The sequence below is a fragment of the Blennius ocellaris genome (assembly GCF_963422515.1).
Source record: "Blennius ocellaris genome assembly, chromosome: 10".
NCBI classification, from domain to species: Eukaryota; Metazoa; Chordata; class Actinopteri; order Blenniiformes; family Blenniidae; genus Blennius; species Blennius ocellaris.
The window spans coordinates 4,812,879-4,834,657 of record NC_137659.1 but is presented as its reverse complement, the minus strand read 5'-3'; the positions used below and the strand labels follow the sequence as shown (position 1 = coordinate 4,834,657).

The window sequence follows — 21,779 nt, the reverse complement described above, 5'->3', positions numbered from 1 at the left end:
AAAGAATTTTTTTTTTTTTTTTTTTAATTATTAAACAAACTAACATTTATTACCACACAAACACACAAAAAAGTACAGAAACTGGTCCTGTTAAATACTGGTATGTTCAACACTTCACAATCTACAAAACACACTTCAGGCCATAACAGCAGTTTTTGGGGATACGGTTGCTGTGGGTGGAAAGAGGAAAGTGTTCGGCTTACTTTTGCTCGGTGCAGACGCCAGGGCAGGTGGGGCAGACCTCGCACGTCGGACCCTGGAACTGGGCACTTGTGCATTTGCAGATTCCACAGTCGCAATTGCCGCGGCCATTGCAGACTTGCCCGTTCTTGGCGAGGCAGGTGGAGGTGTCCAGTGAGCATTCACAGGCGCTGCCGGTGTAGTTTGCATCACACATGCACTGTCTGCACTCGCAGCGGCCGTGTCCTGAGAGAGAGAGAGAGAGAGAGAGAGAGAGAGAGAGAGAGAGAGAGAGAGAGAGCGAGCGAGCAGCGTTTACTCCTGATGCATCGGATTCCGTTATTCAGCAGATTTTGCGGCCGGCTGCTCACCTCCACAGAGTTTGTTGTTGGAGCGGTCACAGTTGAAGTTGTCGCACTCGCAGAATTTACCGCTGTAAATCTCTGTTGGATTCTCCCGTTTCTTACACTCGCAGGTGCCACAGACGCAGTCGCCATTGTTGCTACAGATATCCGTGCTGTTGCCGACTCGGCAGTTGGCGTCCAGGTCCTCTGTGCGGACTTCGTCTTTGCTGCACTCGCAGGTGCGCCCGATGCGCCCGTCGTTACACCTGGCACAATTTATAAAAAAAATTTTTATAAATACGAATGTTTGACGGAGGGGAGGGACAAAAACAGAAACTGGCGGATGGATCTTCCCGCCATAACACTCACTTGCAGGCTCCACACTCGAAGGTCCCGTTGCCCTCGTGGCACTGCTGGCTATCGGGCTCCCCGTTTGCGGCGCACTCGCAGTCACAGATGAAGTTCAGAACGACCTCCACTTCCTCGTTGAAGCCCAGCGGCTTGATCGTGATGACTTCGGCCTTGTTGTGTGACGGACACTTCTGGGTTTCAACGGAAATTTGGAAAGACACCTGGAAACAAAAGAGGAGCTTACAGGGTCTGAAGCTGCAGAACCAGTTAGAAACACTGAGGCCTTGTTTCCTTTCAAAAACATTTTTCCTTCTTTCTCTCTCGTGATGTAGACCAGTTAGTTCAAAATTAATATTGACTATCTGATAGTAAATTATATTTTTCTATGGATTTGTCTTGTCTGTCGTTGAAGATTTTTATGGGGAGAATTGTGGGGGAAGAGAAATGAGGTTGTAATTTTGTGAAATGGTGTCTGTCAACGCTCTTGTACAAAGGAATAACTTTAGCCATTTTCATTTTACTAGTAAATTGTGAATTATGTACGTTTACTTAGTTTATGCCGATAGTTCCGCGGTGGATCAATGAAGATGTGGAAGAAATTAATCCATCATGTAGAAACCTAACTGTTCTCGTGGATGCCTTGAAAGTGTGATAATCCTCTTTTATGTTTACTTGTGTAAAAGATCCTTGTTACCTCGTCTCCAATGGAGATATTCGAGCATTTCCTCCCGTTCTCTCCTGTTCCCACGACTCCGTTCTTACAGATGGACTTGTAGGTTATCGACACGCCCTCGGGGAGTCTGCCATTTTCCAGGATGACTTCAGATGACAAAGACTGTAAAAAAAAAAACAACAAACAAAAAAAACTCAAGAAGATGCACAAAACAAGCATTTAAAATGAAAGTTGGCCCACAAAATGTTAAATATCTAGTAATAATTCCAAGAGAATGACCGCTTACATTGTAAGCATCAATAATGAGTTTGATCACGTTGCTGGAGTTGGACGACAGAGTCCCAACGGCTGATTTCGGAATAAGGTTTTTCAACTCCTGTAATGGAGACACATGTGAAACGTGAGCAAAAGTAGACGTTTCCATCAGAAAGTTCCCTTTATAAGCATTTTACCTTATAACAGGTTGGAACTCCTCAGTTACAGCAAATATGGTCTGGATGTTGTGGTCACTCAGTTTCTGGACCAGGTGAGCAATGGAGGGGTAGTCCTGTCGAAGAAAAGAACCAACACATTTAAAAAAAAAAATAAGAGAGAGAGAGAAAAGTGTGAGTGGGGAATATCAGCTCATAACATTAATATATAAGCGGCACGATTAGAAGCTTTCATGCTCAGTCAGTCTTGCCTGGATACATAATGCATGCTGAATAAATGATAAAGTACATACGTAGTGATGGCTCATAGTGTACATGTTGTTCTCCAGATGACACCTCCCATCGTTGGGCAGCACGATTCCTCCCAGTTTGCCGTCTCCAGCAAAGTGGAAACCGGCATCAGTGGGAAAACACCAGCAGACGAGTCACGTTCCTCCAGCCAATTTGCTCCTGAGATCGTTCAAAGATTCTGTTAATATTTCACTTATTAACAAGAGAAAACGGAGGAGCGCCGGCCTCCTGCTCACCTCACAGACGGCCACTTGCATGATGGCGTCGAAGCCTCCTTCCGGGAGTCCAGGTTCCCGGAGATCTGCTGCTGACTGACCAGGCGGTTGAATTCGTCGCCCTTGTTGGTGAGCTTGAGGACGTTCTTGTAGCTGAAAGGGCTGGTGCAGTTCTGGTTTCCCGTGCAGGGGTTGATGAGCCGGGCCGGGGTGGTGCTGATGTAAGGCATGACCGTCTTCTCCACGAAGGAACCGAAGCCTGGACGGGAAGACAAACATGTTATAGTCCAGAATGTCAAAACATCTGCAGTAAGGCTGTCAAAATAAATGTGTTAACGCAGATTAACCCGATTCAAAGTTAACCCATCTGCGCAGGATCTGTCAATTTCTCGCATCCCATTCACTGCGGTACGTTTCGAACTGCATTGTGTCACCCCGAGGGTCACATGCATTAAGTAGAAATCTGCCAACGTTATCCAAATGAGGCAGCAGGGGTCACAAAAACTTTGGTTAAAAAGTGTAAACTCGCAGTAGCGGAACCAAAACCAGGACTGATTTAGCTTAGTGAATTATGTTCACAGCTTATTTTTAACCTCAAAAATAGTTTTCGTTGAACTGTTTTAATAATAAAAGTGGAAGCATATGCCATGTTAGTTTCCTTTGAACTCCAGGAGCAGACAGCCATGAGTATATAATCCACTTCTTGGAGTTTGTTTTTTTAATGCAAAATGAAACATGAATAATATAGATTAAAAATGCCGGATATTTAATCGGGATTAATCTAACTTAATCCACAGCAACCCTGTGATTATTCTGAAGAAAAATGTTAATCACTTGCAGGTTTTTCATTCAGATCTTTCCTCACCGATCCTGAAGTCGGAGGTGATTTCCTGCATTTCCCTCATGAGGTCTGTGCCCAGGTTCTTAACGTTTTCCAAATCATCCTTCATGGAGAAGGACAGGTCCCATAAGGTAGTACAGGTCGATGGGGTAATCCTCAGCACGCTTGAATTTCAGATTAAAAGTCTGAGGCTCACCTTAAAGAGAAAGTACAAAAAGAGACTGCTGATAAGACTCCGGGGTCATTAATACTTTGTCCTGCTTCCCGACACTCATTTTCGAGTTTTACCAGATCTGAGGGTCAGGGTGAGTTTCTGAGGCTGGATCTGTGTGATCTGCTCGGGCTTCAGCTTCTCGGCGACATCCTTCTTGCGGATGGTGACGGGCTTGTTCTTGTTCACCTCAATGCTTCCCCGTGGGTTCTCGATCTTGCTGACGGCACAGTTTCTTTTCTTCAGGGACTCCAGATCGTCACAGCGGGCGGACTTGGACTCTCCCACGCTGAGAAAGTCCTGCATGGAGGGGAAGACTGGTTGTAATGCAGATTTGGACTCGTACACAACAGTCAAAAGGTAAAAGATCACAATGAAAGAATAAACAGATGATGTTGATCTTATAGGCAAATAATAAAGAGAGATTTTAAGTGTTGCTCCGTTCAGACCTAAGTGGTACATTTTGTTGTGGTAATCTCGAATCGCTTCTTGAGGTTCACTTGCAGGCTCATTCATAAGTTCAGTATCAGTAACGATCGCTCAGTAAAAGCCCCTGTCATGTCTAACATAACCAAGGATGCAATATAATCCAGCAAGGCCTCGTCAACTCTTTCACAAACTGCTCCAAGCCGTCTGCTCCATGAGCGTTGAGAACAGATGACTCCCAAATCACAGATTGGACGCATGTGAAATGCTACCAGGCCCAACGGATCAGGGACAATGAACTCAGTCTAAACAAAAATAATGTTTTGACCTAATTCTTTGAGAAAAAAAAAACCACATGACCCTTTCGAAGAAACTTTTCCTTCTTCTCTCGAGCACATCTAGTGGCAAACAACATATGGGATCTATTTGTATTTGAAAACTTAAAGAAAAAAAAATCAGATCAGAAAATATAAATTCGCTGAACAATGTCTTGTATCCTTTTCTTTACAAGTTTTATTTGGTAAAACTTGTCGTTTCTCAGAACTGTGTGGATTTGCTCTCTCTCTCTCTCTCTCTCTCTCTCTCTCTCTCTCTCTCTCTCTCTCTCTCTCTCTCTCTCTCTCTCTCTCTCTCTCTCTCTCTCTCTCTCTCTCTCTCTCTCTCTCTCTCTCTCTCTCTCTCTCTCTCTCTCTCTCTCTCTCTCTCTCTCTCTCTCTCTCTCTCTCTCTCTCTCCCTCTCTCTCTCTCTCCCTCTCTCTCTCCCTCTCTCTCTCTCTCCCTCTCTCTCTCTCTCCTCATACAATTTCAGCATTTCCAAAGGAATCTGTTTCAGTTGAGATCATCTGAGAGGCCTCTTGTGACTCAAAGAATTTATGTTACTATACAGAAATCCCCCCCACAACATATTTCCCTCTTACTTTTTGCGCTATGTCCAGCTAATTGCTAATGCAAGCCCATTTTGCCATTTCTGTGTAAACGGACATTTTCAAAACATTCACTTTTCTTACATGGAAACACAAAAACCTTGTTTTTACTTGAAACGTGGTGTAAACGGGGCCCAGACATTCACTCCTTATACAGCGTGACATGACGTCCTGACATTTATTCACCCTGCGGGCTGCTGCTGTTTCCCATCAGAGGAGAGAGGAGATGTTTTATTTCAGCTTCACGCTCAAGGTTTTTGTAGGCCGATCTTTTTTCTCACTCATCAAGGTTTTTTTTTTTTTTCCAGCCATCACAGCAAGACCGGTCGCCTTGTCATTAAAGCGCTTGATTCAGCAGGACTGATGTTCACAATTAACAGTGTAGTTGTGGTTTGTTAGTCTGTGGTTCTCTTTAATCTTTGAAATATCCAGTACTTATGGGGGTAAGTAAATACAAATTATACGTGCACATTAAATCGTATAAACAGCACAGGGCATCAAAAATATGTTTACAGTGATCTAACTCAGTTTTTTTTTCCTCATCAGGTATGACACAGTGTGTTGTTATTACTTCAAGCTTAAGAAAGCGACTGCCAGTCTGGAGAAAAGTCAAAGCACCGCCCACACGTTTCAAGAGCTTCTCGATCGGTGTGATAAAATAACTTAGCTGAAAACGCTACAACTCACTGCGTCCGAGCACCAGCCGCATGTCTCGGAGACCTGGATGCATTCGCCGCACGATTGTGCATTTGCCTTGATGCAGATGCTTCCCTCTGAAAGAGACAACACACAACGATCGCTCCATTAGCTCACTAATTCAACCCGGCTTGTGCCTGCAGAGCAACATCCCACTCCCATTTGAGAAGACTGAGTCATGACGGGAAAAGCTGCAGGCAGCTCACCAAGCACTGACCTCATCCTATAAAAATAACAGGGGGGAACAAGAAAAAAAAAAAAAAAAAAACCCCAGCTTGGTGCTGCAGTTATAAAACCATGAATGAAGGAAGAAGAGATGGTGTGAGCTTGTTTCAATCTCTGCGCTCAACAGTGCACTTGTGTGGCGTGATAAGAACAAACTGCATCAAGCAGAAAACATGCTACTCTCAGGGTCGGTTAATATTCAACTGTCAGGATCAAACAGTGTCGGGTGCCAGTGTCTCACCTTGCTGTGCCCAGCTGCCACCGAGGACGGCTGATAGGGAGGCTATTAGAAGTAACCGCAGATCCATCTGGAAGACAAACAAAAGGCGTCAACACCGCAGAAACACACAGGTCCACATCTGGCATGATGTTTACTCGAACGCTTCCTCTTATATGGTTGTACTTTAGATTCAAGAGCCCGTTTACACAAGGTTTCCAAATGAAAACGCATTGTTGTGACATTTTCCCTTGCGTTTACACGACAATGTTAGGAAAATATACATTTACACAGAAACAGCAGAACTGCTGAAAATGATGTAGTGAGCATGCCAGGCCGCAAGAAGGCACGATTGTTTTTTTTTTGTAATGAAACAACACACATCTATGCGTGTAAACAATAATATATTATAAACAAAATAATGAGTATGGATAGACAAAGAAGTTATATCACTATTTAAGGTGACTTAAACCATAAAACTACCATTGTTTGTCCCTTTACTGGCGTATGTGCAGAAGAACTATTTGCTACGGCCGTGGTGCACATGCACAGCAGCAACGTTTCAAAAAGTTGAGTTTGACCCCGTTGACACAGGGACGGTGTGAGAGCATTTTCAAAAAGTGTTTTCAGTGAACAAAAGTTTTGAGTTTTCACTTGAAAACATTGTTGTGTGAACGGGGCTTAAGTTTGTAACTATGTCTGAGAATCCTCTGAAGGTTTTCCAATTTCCTGGTTTGGTTCAAAACCATCGTTTTAACACACATAATGAACCAAAGTGAGAGCGACAGACTGTTCCAAAAGGCCAATCCTGACAATGAGGTGAACTAAATCATTCAGCAGTGGAAATTGGCAATTCCTATCTCGCCAAGGTCGGATCTGAACAGATGATTCTCCTCCACTCAGTCGACATCAGCTGACATTCATGTACTTGCAGACAACATTCTTGCTTTGTGAATGTGGCTTTTCAGCACTGGGCCGGGTTTATATGTAGTCAAACAGACACGCAAACCAACTAACATGATGGGACCAACAGCTGTCGTGTAATGACTATAGCAGATGAGAAAAAGCTTTATCCCCCCCCCACATGACTAATCCTTTAAACTACCACTCTGCAGAACAGACACAAGGAAGGAATAGCTGTGGTTCAGAGCAATCTGATGATGCCCGTCAACCTCAGTAAACTGAGCTGGTTGACATCAACTCGCACCATCTTTGTACAGAAATCTGAAGCAGAGGCTCGGCAGAAAATAAAAGAAAAAAAAGGTGTGTGTGTGTTCCCATATTTGGTCATGACATTTCATGCCTCTTCCTGAATCCTGGCCGTTCTCCACAACTCCTCTGACACTTCCTGCAGTGGTTGTCTGACACAGAAAATCAGACCGACTCTGGACTTGACCAAGTAAGACCAGAGGAAATACACCACCTTCAAGGTTTAATCTTGATTGGATAATACCGATTTCTGTCAAAAGGAAAATTGTGCTGAATTATTAATATCAACATTGGAAATACATGACTTAATAAGAGAAACATGGTGGTGAAGAAGCGTCATATGCTGGCAGAGGGGTCGTCTAACACAGCTCACCACAAAACAACCACATCCTCTGAAATGAGCCAATACCAGTTTTGTTTGACTTCCTGGGCCACAAAAGAAGCTATAAATCAGTCAGGCTCTTCACCAATGGGCACCAACAGTTAATACAACGTTAAATCAGTAAGTAGCAAAATTGTGGGGGGAAATGTTGAATACACAATATAACATTAAGATGGCCAATACAAAATCTAAACAAACACTAAGTCAAGACTTCTTACACCAAAAGTTCCTCCTGAACATTCCTCAGGACCAGCTTTGTTTACCGCTCTGAGGTTCGTCCTGCAAATTGCAGACAGCTGACAGATTGGAACGCATTCAGCGCCGCAATTAGGGCCATGAGTCAAATTAGGTTGTTTCTTTTGTGCATCGAGGACAATGCATTTGTGTGTTGTCTAATCAGAGCTTCAAGAAGATGCAGAAAACCATAGCAGCCTCCCTGGTTTCCAGAGCTTTATCTGAATCGGGGGCTCTGGCCGTTGGGAGGGACCGACTTTAGAGAATGAATTGGCGGGACGCAGACATCAGCATAGCTTCCACCATGCCAACATCACAGCTGATAAGAGCTGATAGCTTCAACGAGACACAGTGAGCAGCCAAAGACTGGTTTTCAGGACTACTTGACCGACTACCCACGAGTCTAGAGGAATAACCAAAGACACATAAGAGTACAAGTACTAGAAAACGACCGCTAACCTGGACTTATACAAACACATGAATTAGCAGCTCAAATATTCCAGCCACAGAGCGAATGGATGAAGTTTCGCACTCTATCACATTAAAGGGTGATATTCATTTTGAAACAGTCTCTTCCCTATTGAACTTAAATATATTGTGCATTAAGTATTTAAACACTGCAAGAACTGTATATGTATGCACATTAGTTGTTAAAAAACAACTAATGTGCAATATATTGTATAAGGGACCAGTGCAATGAAATGTACTCTTGAATGTGTATGTGTAGGAGTAATGAGTGATTAGTATCCGTTTTCATCCCTCTATTTTCATATTTTAAAAGTTTTTATTTGTGCGTTTATTGATTTTATGATGCACAGGTGGGTTGGCACTTTTTAATCGCATTGTACTGGTGACAATGACAATAAAGTTTATATTGTATTCAATGAAACAATGACAGGTACATTTTAGAGGATTGTAGTTGATTAAACAAGGATGTAACAATGGAGAAGAAAAAAAACAAGTTAAAAGAAAACTATTTGACAAAACTAGCCCTTGAAAAGCTTTGAAAGACATTGACGATGCACGCTAAAGGCTCCACAGACAAATTGTTCCACAAACTGTGGCGTGTGTGTCATGGTGATGATGGATCTGAGAGGCTAATATTTAGAATATCAAGAGTAAACCCTGCTGATCGTGACTTTGTATGGTCAGACAGAAGACGACACACACAGACACACATACATATATACACAGCATATGATTTATGTTCATTGGAAGCTGAATGTTAGTATCATTACAGTCCAGCTTCTGTTAATAGTAACCAGCACACACACACACACACACACACACACAGTGTTTGGTCCCATTTATTTGGAGTATAGATGTGCAGCCGTGGTAACACAAAGGGCGTTCCTTCTAAATAAGGGATCACAAATTCATCATCTGGATTGTACAGTACTGGATTTGTTTGTGTGTGCACAATAAAAAAAAAAAAAGTAAAAAAAAAAAAAGTAAAAAAAAATAAATAAATCTCATATCCTAACATTTTTACTCAGACTTACAAGTTAACTTTTTTTTTTTCTGTTCTTCCAAGAGCTGCAGCAGAGTAGAGAAACTCAGTCCTCCCTCCTCCATGGCTTTTGTTGCTGTGGTTCACCCCCAGCTGATTAGCTTCAGACAGGTCAGCACTATTTTGATTTAAACTGCAGTCTGGCTGTGTGCGCAGGGGACTGCAGCCGCCACAGATGTAAATTCAATGAGAGCATTCCTCAGCTCTCCTACAGAGAACCGACGGCCCGTGTCACATCGCCTACTTCCCAGCGGGATTGTTAGCTTTCTGTGGAGAGGCAGCACTGCAATGCTGACAAAACTTTGTTTGAGTAAGAATCTGAAATTCCAGGCAACCATTAATCTGTCTTCTACGTCCACTTTGTCCATCTTGGAGTGGCTGGAGGCTACCGGGCTGCCTGTCCGTCACAGGGCCAATGGAGAAACAGTCAATCACACCAAGAGCAAATCTGAAAACACCCATTGACTTAATACATGTCTGGACTGTGGGAGGAAATAGTAGTACCTGGAGAAACACCGATACAAATTCCATTTGGACAGACCACGTTCTTGCTTTGTTTTCATGGTACATTTAAGCTGCAACCCAGTAAATAAAAGATTCTGATGAATCCTGACTTTATGAAGGGTATGCTGATAAGAATTGGGGTCCTAACATCTTGTATTAGCGTCTCTAACACAATGGATGAGTAGCACAGCTGAAATTCAGACCTTTCGGATGTGTGTCACCACAACTTCTTGTTAATCCTGGTTATTGTTTGCAACTGGAGGACTTGTTCTGCAAAGCCTGGGGGAAATTATTTCTTTACTCTGTGACTTTGACAGTCTTATAAGTTCACTGCGAGACACACTAATCTAATAACCTCTGGGCACGACACGAAGTTTGCTTTGCATGTATGAGTCGAGGTTATTGTGCAAGAATAAAATGTCCTAAGTGGGTGCTATCGAGTCACAAAAGAGAAACTCAAGAAATATGAACAGAGTCCTCAGCCTTGTGGCATTTATGTGTTTGGAGAAATATCTCAATAAAGTTTTTGTTTATATCCCACATACTTTTTTTTCCCCAATGCGTTTTTACCATAGTAAAAAGCATCTATATGCGTTTACCAATAGTGTCGCGCTGATCATCATCTCTCATCTTACCAGTAGATATAAATGAAGATGGAGAATGAAAACATATGTGATGAGAATAAAAACAAGGCAGCATGTATAAAACAACAACAAACAAACTGGTATATGTTCATTCTACTGCAACAATGGGCTGCCAAAATCAAATCAAGCTGTTGTTGCTCACCACATGAAGGCCAATTTGACACAATTTATCTGGAGTTGCTGCGATCTAACACTATCCAAAAACACAACATATTTTCACTGAACTTTTAGACATTCCAAGGTCGAGATATAAACAGTGGGGTGATCGCTCTTTTGCTGTTGCTGCTCCCAGACTGTGGAACAAACCGCACCCCGACTTTCGCACCACTACTGATCTCGGCATTTTTAAATCAAAGCTGAAAACCAATTTTTTTTAGGTTGGCTTTTAACTCCGTCTAAGGCAGTGTATTTATTCTGTATGCTCTGTTTTTTTATGAATTTCTGGAAGGCTTCCAACAACCTGCAGCACCGTCGCACCTCCCACAGTCAGCACCTGTGTTTTATGTATTGTTTTTATGTATTATTCTTGTATTTGTTTCTTAATGCATTGTTTTTATAGCTTTGTTGTAAAGCACTTTGGGTACCACTGGGTTATTGTAAAGGGCTATACAAATAAAATTTGATTGATTGATGGATTGAACTTTATTAAAGATGAAGGCTTCAAAGCGTTCATAGTTTCTGTTAAATCCACAGAAAAAATTTGTGCCAGGAACACTCATGTCATTTATTGACATTGCACCTGCATGTCTAATGTAGTTTAAGTAAACAGCAGTTGGGAATGCTTAAAATAGGAGTTAAGCTTCATTGACAGGAGGCCAGTGGACGCTGATGTAGTCAATGTGAGTTTCATTCTCTGAAAGAGGTGCATTGTTTAACAACAGTCAGAATCTAGAGATTATTTGCCCTTCTGCCACCTCAAAGTTCTGCTCAAACAAGCCTCATGTCGTCTGAGTTTTAAGGCACAGTATCTAATCCATACAATCAAGTTCACGGGAAGCCACAGCGATTAACATATACCTCTAAAACCGCAGAGAGCCAGATGTCATCCCAAGTTAGGAACCACAACTTTACCTTTTGATTCTGCACCTTCCCCATTTGAGTGTTTTCGTGGCAACAAACCAAACAGAAAGTGCTTCCTGCTCAATATATCTTCCTGATGCACAAGCTTCCTCTGCACAACATGTTTGCAAGGCAGAACAACTACAATGTTTGTGTAATTGTGATAATGCTGAACCGAAAACATGCAAACATAAATTAAGTCATTAACATAAACAGATATTATGAATAATAGCTAACTCTCAAATTAACGACAATAAATATATAATTGGTTGTTGTGAATTCAATCAAAATTCATCACGATTGTTTGTGTCTTGGTGGTTCCTTATTTCAAGCGGTTCAAGGTTAACCACACCAACCCTGATTGGTGGCCCAGTTTTCCCGAATGAAAAGGGAAGTGTGCATTGATCCCACTCACACATAACAATGTTGGAGTTTATTGCTTCTAGCTAATCTAACATAATCTATCTAATAACTTGACAGCAAACGGTCCCTTTGGGGCTTTGTCCTTGTCACTTGATATATGTTAAGTGAATTTATACCTCAAGCTGTGGCGCTGCATAACAAAATACTGAACAGATGCGCTCATAAATAATTTGAAAGGCGGCATGCTCACGGTTGACCTAATATTCAGGTTAGACACTACAGTATTAAAACTTTTGTAGTGCATTTTGTAGTGCATTTCCAGTTATATTGAACAAAACTTGCATACCTGGTAATCTGCTCGTGACTGCAGCAAAGAAAATGTTGATCAAAGGATGATTGTTACGGTCAAGCTCGAGGGGTGGCCCAGTGAAAAGTGCTAGCATTGTTTTCGCAGGGCGGGTCATCTGGTAGTGCGCAAAACAACATGCATGCCCCCCTCTCTTGCCCACCCCCAGCTCATTTTGCCACCCGGTCGGCCTTCTGGTCCCACTCCTGCTGCAGAGAGTCACGGTCATTCATGGCCCATTAAATACTCTAAACAACTGCAGCATGACAGAAGCCATATCAACATACACTCCCTTCTGCAAACTAATAATTGTCTGTCCTTAAGGCCAAACCTGCAACACTCAAATCCTGGGGAGCTACATAGTGGGACAAATCAAGGTAAGGTACTGGAACAAAACGACCGAATAAACAGAGGACAGTCAAAGTGATTGGTTGAATTAAACTGTGGATACTATCCTCTCATAAGTCCAGACCTTCGTAAAACTTCTAGTTCCAGTTAGTAATACATCTCATAAGTCCTATTAATTAAGCTGCGTTGACTGACATTCTTTATTTGATAATAAAAAAGAGAAGAAGGCAGGCAGCAGAACAGTCATTAAATAACTTTGGTACTACAGGAGTAGACTTTTCTCCGCAGGTTATAAAATAGTGATGAAAGACCAGGAAGTGAAACTCATTTCTATCTGCAAACAAAGCATTTTTAATGGGAAACCTAATCCACGCACAGAAGCAGCATCTTTAATAAGGCAATGTTTGTGCCATGAGGGTCCATATGAGCTCAAAGGTGCAAAAAGAGGTCATCTGCTTCTTCAGCTCCCGGTTCAAAACCTCAGAAGAGAGATGCCCTTTGTTCTGTTGTCTGCATATAACCATATGATGATAAAAGACCCTGAAGACTAAAGAAAGTGACAGCAAAACATTTAAAATCCATGTATTTACACTTTCAACAGGCATCAAAAAAACATTATTCTGGGAGAAGAAGTATCCACTTCCGGAGTCATAGAGTTCAGAGCCGGGCCGGTTTGAGGTCTGAGGAGATCCTGATCCATCAGGCCTCCTCGGAGAGATGAGATAATGCATTCCAGTTAAACGGAGTCCATACTGTGTCATGGAAAACCACGTCACAGAAATACAGGGTGCTGTCCCTCCCCCCCCGAACCAAACGTTCACTCAGTCGAAGTGATGACAAAAGAATTTCACAATACGTTTTGCCAAAGTTTTTCTTATAAACAAAAAATCTGCACAAGGGGAACTTCAGCTCAAGCAGAGTCATATACTCATCTTCTCTGCTGCTTTGTCTCCTTCAGGATCAGTTTTTTTCCTTGTTAGCAGTAAAACATTTAGTTTGATCTGAAGTATAACTTGATTTCTTAACTTCAGTTATCCACCTGTAATAAATGCCCTAATGGTAAAGTGTTTTGTGCTGTAAACAACCAGGTAGTCTTTGACTATCTTCTGCAAAAATCACTAAGGCAAACCCCTTGGGATACCAGTTGCATAAAATCAGAATAGGAGCAGCAATTCGTCCCAGTTTAGCCACTTTGTTTCCCATGACAGGTTTGGCATGGATACTACTCCAAGTCATAACTCCTGGACATTTCTGTGCAGCTTTACTGGACACTCAAGTGGCCCCCAGAACGTACACCGTGCCCAATAACATAAGATTCACCAAAGTGTCAAGAGGAGTCTTTCAGGCACATTAAAAACACATTAAGTAACTGCCAGATATGAAAACATGAAGCCATTTTGGAGAAAAAAAAGGGCTAAAGCACTCATTGCAGATTTTTTGACAATTAAATAGTAATAATCGGGTTAATAGTCCAAAAACTGGCCACTTTTGTATTTCTGTCTTGTACACCTTAACAGCTGTACTCTTCAATTAACAATGACCCCAAGCTTATTTGTGTAATACGAACATTTTTGCCAGCTTCAGTCTAAAACACTTCCTGCCCCGAGTCCAAGGCTCGAGATGAAGAGATAAAGAAAAGAAAACACAATCGTTAAGCCATGATCCATATCCTCAAACAAACGGCTCCCAAACGCAGACTGGTCACACATGACTAACGTCTGATAAGTCCGGGGGTAACGGCCCGGTGTTGAGTAACGCTGAGTGACCCTTCAAGCTGCACCGAATACTCAAAGACATGCACCGCTCACCCAAACATCACAACAATGTAACTAAGGGAAGTGAGTCAGTGATGCACCGGGGAGCTGGCTCGAGTCTCCAGACATATCACCCCCCCCACCTTCCTCCCCCCCGTGTCTGTAAATACGAGGTCTGCTGCATATTACAGACGTATCATAAGACAAACGTGTCTTCACACCTCAGCATGGCGCTGCTGTGGCTCTGTCATTATATTGATGGTGGCTGTACAAGCCATAACCGTGACCAATAATTAACCAAAGACATTTTACACCCATGTCTCTGAAATAGCTCTTGCAACAGAGGACTCGGTGGGTAGAGATTGCTAATTTTTACCCTGACAAATGAAAAAAATATATATGTAAAAACACACCCTCAGGCTGCCATTCTTTTACAGGAGGAAGAACGAGGGAGGCAAGACCAGTCTTGTCCGACTGAAAACGTCCCTGAATCACAGCTGTGGGCAAGGCTCAACAAGAGCCTCTGGATTCTGGTTAACCCGCGTTAAGACGTCCTGATCTCAGCCTGTCCACAGTTTATGCAGTTCATAATGGAGTCTGGCCGAGCCGAGGCCCGGCTGTGGTCTCTTTTACAATTCTCAGCTTGGACAAGGATGCTGTTGTGTTTTTTTACAGGAAGCAAACTCTGAAATGTGTTTTTTTTTTTTATACACATACTAAGAGGGACAATACTCAAGGATGATTCAAGGATGACAAATGAATCAATCTTCTAGATTGTTGAAGGTGATCCCAGCAGATCGTGGGGTGCTGGGACAGGTTGCTAATCCATCACAAATGAATACATTAATTGTATTTCTCCAGTGAAACCAGGCTGATTCGATATAAAATGTCTTCATTTTAACATAGAAAATACACACCTGATTGATGATTTCATGAGTCCTAAATTATGATGACAAAGACTAAGACGACACAAATCTACACCGTCACTCAGATTTCTCTTCAACAGTAATCAACTCTCTAAACCTATTGTGAGCACCAAATATGAGATCAGCTTTGAAAGCAATAAGAATTACTTTTTTATTTTTAAAAACTGATATCAGCAAAACCTTCTCTGGTTATTAAAATTAAACAATGGAAAGTGTAATGATTAAAACTGATCTACCCCTCACTATTCCAAGTCTAATGTGGCAAACAAAACTAATACTTTAACTTATCTCTTTATTACTTTTTTTTATTACAGCATAGAAAACTTGAACACTCGGCAGAGCACATACCTTTGCCAACGCCACATTTTTTTTTTGCAGAAACAAGTCAGCATTTCTACCATGATAGCCATTAGCTCATATTGATGCTAAGAAGGTAGCTCAGGTAGCAACATCACTGTGTGAAACACTGAGCGGGGAGCATCTCCATGGCAATAGACTCTGATCTCCTTTCGGCCACGTCCACACAAATCAAAACGCTATTTTTTCTCTCAAAGAAAATTCTGTCCACATGTCACTATGAACACTGCTCAACATGATGCTTAAGTAAGCATGTAGGGAGGCCGAGATCCACCAAATACACCAAAAACGGAGAAGAAGACAGAGCACATAGAAATTTTGAAGTAGACTCCTGCTCAGAGACATCTACAGAACTCAGAGTTATATAGGTCTATGGCCCTGCTCCTCCTCCAGCTAGCCTCAGTAGCTTCTGCAGCTCGACTGGAGCAAGTCGTCCATGCTTGGTGTGGTTATTAGACGACATCACAGACCGCAGTTGGGGGTGATGACATCATCGTTTATCCACAGATGATCGTCTTTGCCGTCCACGCCTCACAGCCAAGCCAGGGTTTTAGAATTTCGCCACCCATTTTCGGGTTTTTAACACGCCGCCTGGTGGGGATTATCGGCCAAATATTGTGCATTTACGTGAACAGGCATTCTCCTCCATGAACCCCTTAATCTCCTCCATGCGGTGCCTCTCTCATCTGCCTTGTATGGTCATTTTCGTCACAATTCAGGGATTTATTCAGAAATGGTTAACCGCCATCATCTCAAAATCCAATCGATTGGTCCTTGGATGATGACAAATCATCCCTAAAAATGACATGCAATTTGGACAAGCAGTTTTTGTGAACGGTTGGTAAAATACATGCATACATAGAAACCAATAAACAAAAAATACCCGCAGACGAAAACATAAACTTCTCGGCCAATTTCGTTGTTCCCCTAACTTTCTTCAGTGAATATAATAAAATCCTGACTGATTATTGGATATGAATCGCAAGGACATTTTTAAACAATCCCCTAAAAGTATGTATTCAATTGAAAGGCTGCTGACCATTTACATGAATACTAAGAGATAGCAGAAAAAAAAGTCAAACAGCATGGAAATCACACTGGAAAACAAGAATGTGGTGCAGTTTTGACATATATAGGCGAGCATTTTATCAGAAAAGGTAAAGAAAATTGATGATTTGGGAAACATAACATTACAGATACAGAACTTCAACATCACAAAAACCGTTTCTCTCCAACAGTAATCTCCTAAAAGCATGTGTTGATCATTAACATTACCAGATCACCACCCAAACATTAAAAAAACAGCACATCAGACCAAGAAAAAGTAAAACAGTTAAAAAAAATAAAAATAAAAATCACAGTGGAAAATAAGAAGGTTGAGTCGTTTTGACATCTCTAGGTTTGTATTTTATCAGAAGAAGTTTGTGTACAAGTTTTAATAACACGAGTAATAGAAAAAGTCTTTTCCCCTCCTCAACTCCTCCATTACTGCCCTGCTTGGTCTCCTTTTGGCCTACTTTCCGCACAAAGCCCACATCAAGACTAACCGAGGAGCTTAATGGAGGTATACATCGAAACACCTCAGCATTAAAAACAGCTCCAGGAGTGGAAAAAGAGAAATATAAAAGTGAACAAGGATGAGGAGGATTTATCAGCGTCTCGCCGATGCTAGCTAGTTATTGTTAATCCACACCCAAAGTTTGCCCCGAAGACAAGCATTCCTCCTCTCCCCTCTTCTACATTGATTTCAGCCCGGCTATTTATGAAAAATTAAGGTTAAAATGACTCCACTCACCTTTATCTGATACCTTGCAGACGCTGCTGTCGATTCAGAGTAACATTTGTCCCAAAAAGTGTCGTTAAACTCGGATTAAACACCACTTAAAGCGGACACGAGCGAAAACTGTTAAAACAAAAAAAAAAGGGGGGGGTCTTTGTTTTAACCAATGAGCCGCACCGCTGAGGTTAAAACCTAGTGATGCTCCTTAATGCCCGGGTGGTGATAACACAGGTAGGTGTTTAATAAATGAGATATTACTTAAGAAAGGCACCCGGCACGTCCGAACACGTTTCAGCTCCGTTGCTGCGTCCGAGCAGAATATTTTTTTATGCCTCACTTCAGCAAACCTCTTCTTCAGCTTTAGACCCCGCCCACACAGGAAGAACAGGGAGCAGTGAACAAGCGCACCGGAGAGTGAACCTCCGTTCACCTCGGGTCTGTACAAGCACGCGCAAACAGAAACGATTTTAATTAACGTGTTTGAGTTATATTATATCTTATGGTTAAAAACAAACATTGTATTTTATGTAATTATAATAAAGCTTTTTACGTAAAGTATTGTGTCTTTTTTTAAGCAAATTCCTATCTATCTATCTATCTATCTATCTATCTATCTATCTATCTATCTATCTATCTATCTATCTAATCCAATAAAATAAAACATTAAAGGTCACCCCTCTCAATGACTCCTTCCAAAAAAAGTGCTCTAAATACTTTGTAGATGCTCCAAAAACTTCAGCCCTGCTCAAAACTGCCAAATATTCCCGTTATTTTCAGCAGAGAAATAATCACACGCTCACACGATGACTTAGTGTCACTAATTAACTTCACGTGCATCTTTCTGGACTATGAGAGGGATTCCAAGTCCAAGGAGAACATGCAATCTCCACACAGAAAGATGCAAATGCGCAATATTCTTGATATGCTGCTGTGTAGCCACATAATAAGCATACTGACAGATAAAGAAATACACTGGCATGCAAAGGACTCCCCTAAAACGAATAAACAACAGAATGCATGCAATTTGGAGTTTAGGTGTTCTCAGTTTATTTAGAATTAGCTTCCCCAAATGTGAGGGTATGTTCTTTATTTTAGCTGCACCAAACATTTAAATAAAACGAAGGAAGTATGTAGTTCAGGGAGCTCCAGAGCCGCAGGTTGCAGACTACTGAGCTACATTAGTAAAGCTGAGCTACAAAGTTCAAGAGGTGCATTTCCACTGCACGCATTTCCTTTAACCATCTCAAAAAGCACACTAATGCCAACATTGAGGTGCTGCTTGTCATTTCCTCTTGTAAACAGAAGAGCTTTTTTTTTCTGTGTGGTTGCCATAGCGACGTGCATGTCCAATACAAATGTTGGCCTGAAGGATATTTCACATCAATACACACACACACACACACACACACACACAAGGCCACTGCTGCAGACCTCTGAGTTCACAGGTGGGTCTGTGTTTTCTTTCTTCAGGTCAAGATGGATGGATGGATGGATGGATGGATGGAAAATACACAACATTGTGTCACAAATCAAACCACAGCCTCTTGTGTGAAAGGCGAGAATTCTACCAATAGATTAGCAGCAAATTCATATGTATAGTGAACTGAAGTGGTTTTCACAAACTTGTGGATAATTAAAGTTACATAAAACCAGTGTCAGATTATAAACTAAAACATTTTGATGTATTGGTGCTATAATAGGAAAGAAGGAAAAAAAACAAACAAACAAACAGCTTTGAGCCGAATAACTAATCCCTAATATAAAAGACTCTTGGTAACATTATTCATCACATACATTTCAGTAACTTCTCTTGCCTCGAGCTAGCGACACACATATGTAGAGAATGACACCGCCTGATGGTCGGCTTCCTTCTCTGAGCCTCCACAATCCCTGTAATGTGTCATAAGTATGTGACAGCTGATGCTGCCAGCTGGAGATATGAAGCCACCGTCTCCATCACATATGTTCCCATCACACCCATCCTGCAGTCTGTCCAGGGAGAACCTATCTGAATAATCCAGTCAAGAACTAAGTGTTTAATGAAATTAACTCAAGGATATGCAGAGAAAGTAATTTGCTTCACTCAAAGAAAACATTTAAAAAGACCCTGGAACAAAACCAGGTATCCATACTGTGAGGGTGAGGTGCTCACCACTGCTCCACCATATCACCTAAAAGAAGAAGTCATAATCGTACAAGTGATTGTGCACCAGAGTGTAAGGTTCGTCAGTTTGTGGGTGGAGGTTAGGAATCCATCCATCCATCCATCCATCCATCCATCCATATGAGAACATGGCCTCTCCATCAGGTCCCAGGACTGACCTTTTGATGTAGATCATAAATCACACTGAATGAGCAAAAACAGGCTGTTTTTTATTGTTATTGACAACTAGATTGGATTTAGTTTGTGTCTGGCAAATGCTACCAAAGCACATTGAAGGTTTGAGAGGGAATACTGCCACCGTGTGGACAAAATTCCATACAGCAATCAGGCTTTATTGTGGCTGTATTGCTAAAGAAAAATAATTGTAAAGGCCTGATGAAGTAAAAGTCAATTAGCATTAAAACAAAACGCATGCTTTATGTTGTTTACATGCTCTCTACATATGTTTTCTGCCCTGAATATATAATATAGATACACTGAAATAAAATGGAAAGCTTTCAGTATACTGAGATCATTTTTGTTGATGGATTTTGATGAGTATCAACAAATATTTCCTCCATAGTGTAGCTCAGCTGAGTTTCAGTGTCCATTGGAACTCTGATTCCTCTGAACTGACCCTTTAAGGCTGTAGTTTAAAAAGGAAAAGAAAAAAAAAGAACAGAGCAGCATTTACTTAAAACATTTATTTGATCCAATTCTTTGGAATGTAATAGTCAGTGATGCGAGTCGGAGACAACAGAGACGGATGAGTCTGGGTGCTGAGCAGAAAGTCAAAGTACAAACAATACTTTTAGTCACGTAAGGCCTCACTGCTTTCCACTTTTCTTTTTTTTTTTGTTTTCAAAAAAACCTCTTCCTTTTCCCCTTTCTCGTTTTTATGTTTTTTTTTCAGTTTGTTTCTTCTTCTGGATTCGAGACAGCAAAAACGACAAAAAACAGTACTGAAAATATAAAAAAAAAAATCTCATCATACAAAGAAAAATCATAAAACAATGGCACGTACATCAGTGACGGTACAAAAAAACAAAAACACAAGGTGATTATTTTACCAAGTAACTCAAAATCGTCACGTTTCAATGAGACGCAGTAGAAGTTTGTTCCATTGGGGGAAAAATCTTTTTAAAAAAGCGCCTCATTAGTTTTTAAGAAATCGTGTTAAAACAGAAGCAACAATAACACTGACTTCTCCCCTCCTTGTAAATCCACACCAAAAAAACACATATTTTTTTCTCTTTTTTCACTTCTTTAAATATATCAGTGCAACATATGTTTTCATGTGGAGTGCTGCAGCATCCTTTCTTGTTTGGTGGAGAAGGAGCTTTTGTGTCTGGATCATCAGAAGCTTCAATTCAGAGTGGATTTCCTCTCCCGCCAAAGGAACGATGCACTTTGTATTAGGAAAGGAGTTTAATGTCGAACGTGTGATACCACATAAGTACAAATAAAACCCAGGACAGTTAAAAAAAAAAAAAAAAAAAAATTGTAACGATTGAAGTGAACTCCAAAGCTGTCTAAAATAAAGACTTTGGTTTTTATTGGGATTCGTTTGCTGCTCTGACTTTATTCAGAAACTCTTCACTGATGGGAGTTTTTTTTCTCTCTAAAAACAGGGAAAACAGCAAAGTTACGGAAAACATTCATTCTGCGTTCAGAGCCATAAACGTCTGGTCGACTCGAGAAAAGACAATGCTTATGGTGATGATGAAGTTGGGCCCTGGAAGGGGAAAGTAGCTCAAAGTCCCCCTCAGTGGCGCCCCCTACTGCTGGACACACCTCTGGGTAAAAAGGCTTTAACAGTCACTTTAATGTGTCAGCGAGAAGAAAACAATCACAACGATCCAGCCTCGACTCCTTAGTCAGCGTCTCGGTGGTACTGAGGTCGTCTGTTTTTACCCTGTACAAAAAAAAAAAAACAACTAAACAACAACAACAACAACACAAACCGTCCCCTGTTCTCCAGCGAAAGCCACAAAAACCCGGACACACAAAACAGGTTTTTTTTTTTTTCTGTACGTCGTCTGAATCCGGCACAGAAAGGATACTGCGGCACTGGCGTCTCCTTCTATCGCTCAAATATATTAAAACCTATGTACAATATGTTGGATGTGTCATGTGCCATGAAAATTTTTAAAAAAAAACATACAAAATAAAATAAAAAATGAGGCATTCGAGGGA

The 21,779-nt window shown here is 41.3% G+C and overlaps 1 protein-coding gene across 1 annotated transcript in view; it reads right to left on the bottom strand.

Annotated features, from left to right (window-relative positions):
* The window catches only part of LOC308135595 (integrin beta-1-like), a 23,041-nt gene extending 5,293 nt beyond the window's left edge, over positions 1 to 17,748 (bottom strand). Inside the window, 17 exon segments of the mRNA XM_080503666.1 lie at positions 204 to 426; positions 552 to 790; positions 894 to 1,096; positions 1,570 to 1,710; positions 1,835 to 1,924; positions 2,001 to 2,008; positions 2,011 to 2,095; positions 2,273 to 2,383; positions 2,385 to 2,429; positions 2,507 to 2,553; positions 2,556 to 2,744; positions 3,351 to 3,450; positions 3,452 to 3,522; positions 3,615 to 3,837; positions 5,574 to 5,659; positions 6,049 to 6,115; positions 17,456 to 17,748. Of these exon segments, the coding sequence (XP_080359792.1) occupies positions 204 to 426; positions 552 to 790; positions 894 to 1,096; positions 1,570 to 1,710; positions 1,835 to 1,924; positions 2,001 to 2,008; positions 2,011 to 2,095; positions 2,273 to 2,383; positions 2,385 to 2,429; positions 2,507 to 2,553; positions 2,556 to 2,744; positions 3,351 to 3,450; positions 3,452 to 3,522; positions 3,615 to 3,837; positions 5,574 to 5,659; positions 6,049 to 6,115 (1,928 nt within the window). The 5' untranslated portion in view covers positions 17,456 to 17,748.
* Positions 17,749 to 21,779: the final 4,031 nt, after the last annotated feature.